At 41.6% G+C, this 5996-nt stretch overlaps 1 protein-coding gene across 3 annotated transcripts; it reads right to left on the minus strand.

The window, feature by feature from the left end:
* Nucleotides 1-717: 717 nt before the first annotated feature.
* On the minus strand, nucleotides 718-2907 carry LOC147633743 (uncharacterized). Of its 3 annotated transcripts, XM_086804773.1 has the most exons (3): nucleotides 1823-2877; nucleotides 1125-1308; nucleotides 718-1031 (listed from the first exon to the last, which is right to left on the minus strand). In XM_086804773.1, coding segments are annotated over exons 1-3 (435 nt in total). In that variant the 5' UTR covers nucleotides 2073-2877; the 3' UTR covers nucleotides 718-1030. The 3 variants fall into 3 exon arrangements, with proteins under 3 accessions (XP_086660899.1, XP_086660900.1, XP_086660898.1); XM_086804774.1 differs by having other exon boundaries at nucleotides 718-1277; nucleotides 1823-2907; XM_086804772.1 differs by having other exon boundaries at nucleotides 718-1308; nucleotides 1823-2871.
* Nucleotides 2908-5996: the final 3089 nt, after the last annotated feature.

Below are 5996 nucleotides of genomic sequence, written 5' to 3' on the forward strand. Positions count from 1 at the left end.
TGACCAATTAGGAAAATAATCATTAGAAAACACATTGACTATGGAGCCTTGTGCATCAAGTTCATGGGATCAGTGCTCAAAATAATTTATTTTCCCAAAACTTACAAAACCTTCACTTAAATATTTTTCTAATTTTGAGGGTTTTTGTTCTATAACCTCTGAAAATTTGCAGGTATTTATACCTTTAAATTTTAATTTTGAAGGTGCAATTACAATGCACCCGGGTTTTTTTCGCACACTGCATGGGATATATCCCACTCCATGAATAAAAACCACCTTATGGTTTGCATTAAACTACATAGTAAAGGGAAGCTCAGATTGCATCAAATCATGTAACAGAGAGATTATCACTTCAACAAACCTTCACAAGGGTCAACTTTCTTGCTCTTACTACTTTAGGTCACTAAAGATAGGGTGAATGGTAACAATTTACTCCAGCCATGAGGAGACACTTTTAACCAACAATTATGGAGTCTTTATGCAGTCCACCCATGCTCGAAAAAATATATATTTTTCAACCAATTAAAATAAAGACAACTCTTAAATCTATTTGGTTTTTATTTCTGAAATCTCTACAATGTGTCGGTTTTATAACTAAAATATATGAAAAAACATTCTTTAAAATAAGGGCACTTAAGATCTTAGCCCATAGAATCCGTATTTTTTTTTTTTAAGAGCATTGAATCCACCTACAAGGGAAAGGTTTTTTAAGCCATTAACACAAACCTCAAAGGTCACATAATAAGAAAGTCATGAAGTAGAAAATCAGTAATAAAACCACTAAGTGAAGGTCAATACAATTTTCACACTAAGATTCTCACCTCTAGAAGGATACATATGCCTTCACTTTAATCCCTGTAAGTTATAGATGATTGATAGTCATAGTGACATATCAAACATGATCCACCTCTTTTGTCAATCCTAGCAAGGAAACGCAAAGATCTCCACCACTCATTTTGCCAATGCAAAGATCACCACCAAGCAATCTTCATCGTTTATCAAGCCCATCATTTCCATTCCATTTCGCAAATCTAGATTGATACCATTGCCTCCTCAAAAGTAATATTGATTTAACTTCAAGGCTAATTTTTTCATAAGTTGTGTAAGGATTTTTTTTTAATTACCATTTCCTTCTAGCTTTGCTTGCTTTGCTCCTCCCGTTTGATTGAGAGTAAAAGGACAGAACGTTGTTGGCTAATCTTTTCTTGCCTTGATTTGTTGGTTGTTGCTGCATTTTCCTAGATGACCTCAACTTTGGAGAGAACATGAGCTCCATCCTGCTAGCTCGAGAAAATTGGAAAAATACCTCTGGTAAATGGTCGAGCAATCCCAATTGTAGTTAGAATTTATCACTAATCTCAAATACCTTGCGATAATTAGCAAAAAAAAAAGGGGGGGGGCGCTAATTAAGCAACTCTGCGTGATTACAGTTAAGCTAGATTAGCACAAGAATGTATGAAAATTAAGCAACTCAAAAGTGGACAAGGGATCACCTGTGAGCTACACTAAGATAAGAAGGCAGAATAATCAAGCAAATCAGAAGTGACTTTGTAGGAGGGTAACTGTGTGAAGGGTGATGTAGATGATAATTAATCAAAACAAAAGTGATTATATGAGAGGGAGGTTAGTGAGATAAAAATAAGTAAGCAGATTGAAGTTAATAAAGCTAGGCCAGCCACATTAGCATAGAGAGCGGGGAGGGAGAGGAGAAGGAAGAAGAACTGATTAAGGGGGCGATTGGACACGTTAAAAGCTAGATTAGCATAAGACATTCGATAAGTAAGCAAATCGAGGGGAGATTAATTAGGGGCGTAATGATTACCTTCGAAGGTGACGAGGCGGTAATGTTTGCCGATGGAGAGGGGGGCATCTGCGGGGAGGAGGGTAGGGGTCCGATTGTGGGCACTGTCTCCTCCTCTTGCTGGTGGGCTCTTCTTTGCAACATAGAAGCCCGGGTTTCTCACCATTAGCTGGTGGGCAGTCACCCGCCCGCCCACCACGCTCTCGTGCCGCCCGCTCGGATACTCCAGAATGGCCGCCTGCGCCTTCTCTCCATGCACACAGTTTCCCATCTCCCTGATCCTCCTTAGAATAGCCCAATTCCGAGCTCAAACTTTCTTAAACCGCCCAATTCCGTGGTTTTCTGCACCAGTAATACCTCACTCCAGTGGCTTTATGCAGATGCACACTGTCCCAACTACTATGCGGCGCAAGGATGTGCTTATGACGCCCAAATTTGCGTTGAGATCTCCCAAATCAGTGGTTTTCTGCACATAAAATCAGCCCAAACCGCCCGAATCGATGGTTTTCGGCAATTAAAGCGCCTATATCTGTGCGAAAACCACCCAAATCACTGGTTTTCGACACTTGTAATCGCCGCCATAGATAGGCCTCACACACTTGAATCGGTGCTAAAACCACCCACATGCGCCCCTGAAACCGTCCACATCCAAACCTGTGCTAAAAGTCTCCCTCCATTAATGACTTTTTGATCTGTAAACCACACGCACATTAGCCCAGTTCTACCCTTGTTCAGACCAAAATTGCAGCCAAATCCTCTCCATTAACCTTAACCCTACATTAAATAGCCTAATTATATGCTTAAACCCTTCTCACCAATCGCAGTTAACAACCGAAACCCCTCCATTTGCTGCAACTCTCAATAATATTTACTAGGGTTTGCTCAGAAGAAGTCCTAATCTCACAACCCACCAAACTCTACGACCAGAATTTGCGCTTTCAGATACCCTCATCTAATGTGTGTTTACAAACTGATTGATTGACAGGAAGACCTTCATCTCCATAGTATTTTATATTGGGATTTACTGTGGGTGCAACCCATTGCCAACTTTGATTGTTTTCAACGTTGTAATTTTTGCAAACCTTGTCCTTTAAAAGCATTTCCTTTTTTCACTTCATTTTTTAGCATCACAAAAGAGATCTCGGCAACTAAATGTATATATCTCCACACCTAACAAGAAATAAGAAAGGCTTCTTGTCACCGCTAGAATTGAATGAATGGTCGAAATCCTTAATGGCTTGATATTGGTGTAAAGGTTGATTCATTAATGGCCAGTACTAAGTTGGATGCATCTCATATATTAAATGCACTTGCAATGATGAAACCAAGTGCTTCTTTTATTTCACTTTTTCAAAGTTGTAAAAAAAAAAAGTATACAATTATCAATCGGTAGTTGCTTTCCTGCCTTTACACCTAGGGGTCAGGGCTTTCCACAGGACAAACACCCTTTTATAGAGAGCCTAGAGCAAGAAAGTGTGGAGTAAAACGATGGCCTCTAGATGATTTCACACTCAACCAAACTGTGGGATGGGCGAGGCCTAGGATAAGAAAGATTGCTTGTGATATGTAGGACCACACCTTAGAATGACCGAGGAGCTTGGATGGGCAAGGTTATAAGTTTGAGTTCTCTTCAAAGCACTCAAGAGCACTAAAGAGTACAACTTGGATGGGCAAGATTTTAAGTTTGAGTTCTCTTCAAAGCATTGAAGAGCAGTGCTTGGATGGGCAAGATTATAAGTTTGAGTTCTCTTCAAAGCATTAAAGAGCACCTGCACCAATAGTGGACATGGATAAAGAGGGTTGACATGGGCTATTACGTTCTAACTATAAACCCACAAGCTGCTGTAAGTGTAAGCACCCTCATTTACAAGAAGTCTACAATGCTCTTAACAATAAAAGCACTTCAGTAGAATTCGTACATTATCAAGACCCTAACGTTAATACTAAGGCTTATTATAAAACAACAGGATACCTTTTTTTTGTAGATGATTCTTGTAGGAAAGATAGGTGGCACTGGGATAGATTTTATTAAGGAAACATGTGGATGTTGGCAAGATCCAGATGTGGATTTCAAGGACGAGCTTTTTTCCCACGGAAACAAGACATAAAGACTTTAAAGATATTTTTATTTTGAGGCAACACTTATGAGCCTTGTGTGTGTGTGTGTGTGCGTGCGTGCACATGCATGCACACACCATGAGAGAGAGAGAGAGAGAGAGAGAGAGATGATCACTAGCCCTTTGAAAAAAGGAGATATACATATACTACATGCCAACATTTTTTACCATTATTACTTCATCAAGCTTTATTTGCTCCTAGACAAAACTTAGATTCATAGCTCTACATTTTTAAATAGAGTTTTACCTTATGTAAACAAGGTTTATAACAACACTTTAAATTAAATGGGTCAAGGCCAAACGGCACACATTTTCACTTTCTCAATGTGGCATGGAGGACTACTCTCATGTAGCAACAACTCCCCACAGCATCACCTTTAGTTGCACCCCCTAACCATGTGAGTGTATTGTTTAAATTAATTTCCCTTACTCAAGTATGCTTTCTTGTATTTGTCTTAATATTGATCATTTTCACGTTTCACAATGCCAAGGTAGATGAGTTGCATCGACAGATGTCTCAAATCACTCTGGAGTTGCATGTGCGAGACTAGAAGTTGGAGTGCCAGAGAGACGTAGTCCGTGAGGTGGATCTGGAGAGATGGATCGCATACTACCACGTGGAGTACTATATCAGAGAGTGGGCCATACTTGGCATAGATGAAGCCCACCGTTGTGTGATGCCAAGCATCATGATCTATCCCCTTCCGCCAGACTCTTTGGGTATGAGACCATATGTGGACGCCGGTCCTATAGTTTTCCTGGGTGAGTTTAACACTTGGGGGTGGTATGCATTAGGGTGACACCACTAGTTTCATCTTTATACTGCCTTATCTATCGCCCTTGCCGCTAGTGATGACAGATGTCTGGCCTGTCGCCCCCTGCAATGTAGACTTTGGCATATATCTCCTTTGGGAGATAGACAACTTGTACCCAAGGTCAACAGTGTGACCGTGGATCTTTTCACATGGAGGAGACATGGAAGCCCATCGGTAGCACTAATCATCGGCAACAACAGCAAGCTATCCTAGATATCATGGGGCTGACGATGGATATGTTGTAGAGGATTTTGAGATTCTTGTACAGATCACCTGAGGAAGAGGAGGATGAGGCATAGAGAGCATGATGGGCTTGCATCGATGAGCTTATTTTAGAGGCTAGATAGGTTGCTTTACGCACGCCAGTCGAAGCAAGCAGCTTGGTGGACCAAGGGCTTAAGATGCATGTGAGGTCAGTGGAGCAGTCTACACGTGGTTGTTTTGCTGCTTAAGTGTACGTTGACCTCCCCTTATGGGAGATGAGGCATGAGCATAGAGATGCTATGATTGACCAGGAGCTTAGTGATGTAACTATTGCTACACGTGGTGAGTCCTTAGCCATGGTAGAGGAGCATCTCACTTACAGAACCATTGTAGAGCGGGTTGTACAAGAGCTAAGGAGAGGAGGCAACGGGCACGTCATCCTAGAGCATACATGTTCCTCTCAAATGAGGATTAGCTAGCCATCCTGTAGATGAATATCCCACCATGTTTTTTGTATTGACCAATTGTATATGCCATCCGTATCTGTGACCTCATGTTTCTATATATGACATCCACTAGTTGTTTCACACATCTTGTGTCATAAATTGGACTATGTGATTTGCCATTTTGCATCCTTATAAAGTTTGTATATGTAAGGTGCCATGGTATCATGTCCTACCCAAACCCGCTCTTTTTTGCATAGGGGACCCCTTGGGCACTATACAAAAAAGGTTGGGTGGACAACACACCACACATCCAACATCCGATGAGGGTGAAACCTTGCGAGTGGGAGGCTAGCAGCCCGATGGACCTACTCACAAAGTTTCACCCCCATCAAATTGTGGAAGGGTGTGATGTCTTACCCAAATCCACTTTTTGCATAGGGGACCCCTTGGGCACTATGCAAAAAAGAGAGGGTGGCAACACACCGTCACGCCCATCTGGCATCTCTGATGGGAATGAAACTTTATGAGTGGTGGGGAGCATCCCCATGGACCAACTTGGCAAAGTTTCCCCTGCCACCATCGGACGTCACGTACGAGTGTGATGTCTTACCCA

The sequence above is a fragment of the Cibotium barometz genome, chromosome 11 (assembly GCF_041138505.1).
Source record: "Cibotium barometz isolate CiBa-2024 chromosome 11, ASM4113850v1, whole genome shotgun sequence".
NCBI classification, from domain to species: domain Eukaryota; kingdom Viridiplantae; phylum Streptophyta; class Polypodiopsida; order Cyatheales; family Cibotiaceae; genus Cibotium; species Cibotium barometz.

Excerpts from the sequence above, each read along its gene's own strand:
- LOC147633743 (XM_086804772.1), bottom strand. The coding sequence starts at position 2,072 with ATGGGAAACTGTGTGCATGGAGAGAAGGCGCAGGCGGCCATTCTGGAG. Across the intron at positions 1,309-1,822 it reads CCGCCTCGTCACCTTCGAAG|AGGTATTTTTCCAATTTTCT; the intron begins GTAATCATTACG and ends ACCATTTACCAG.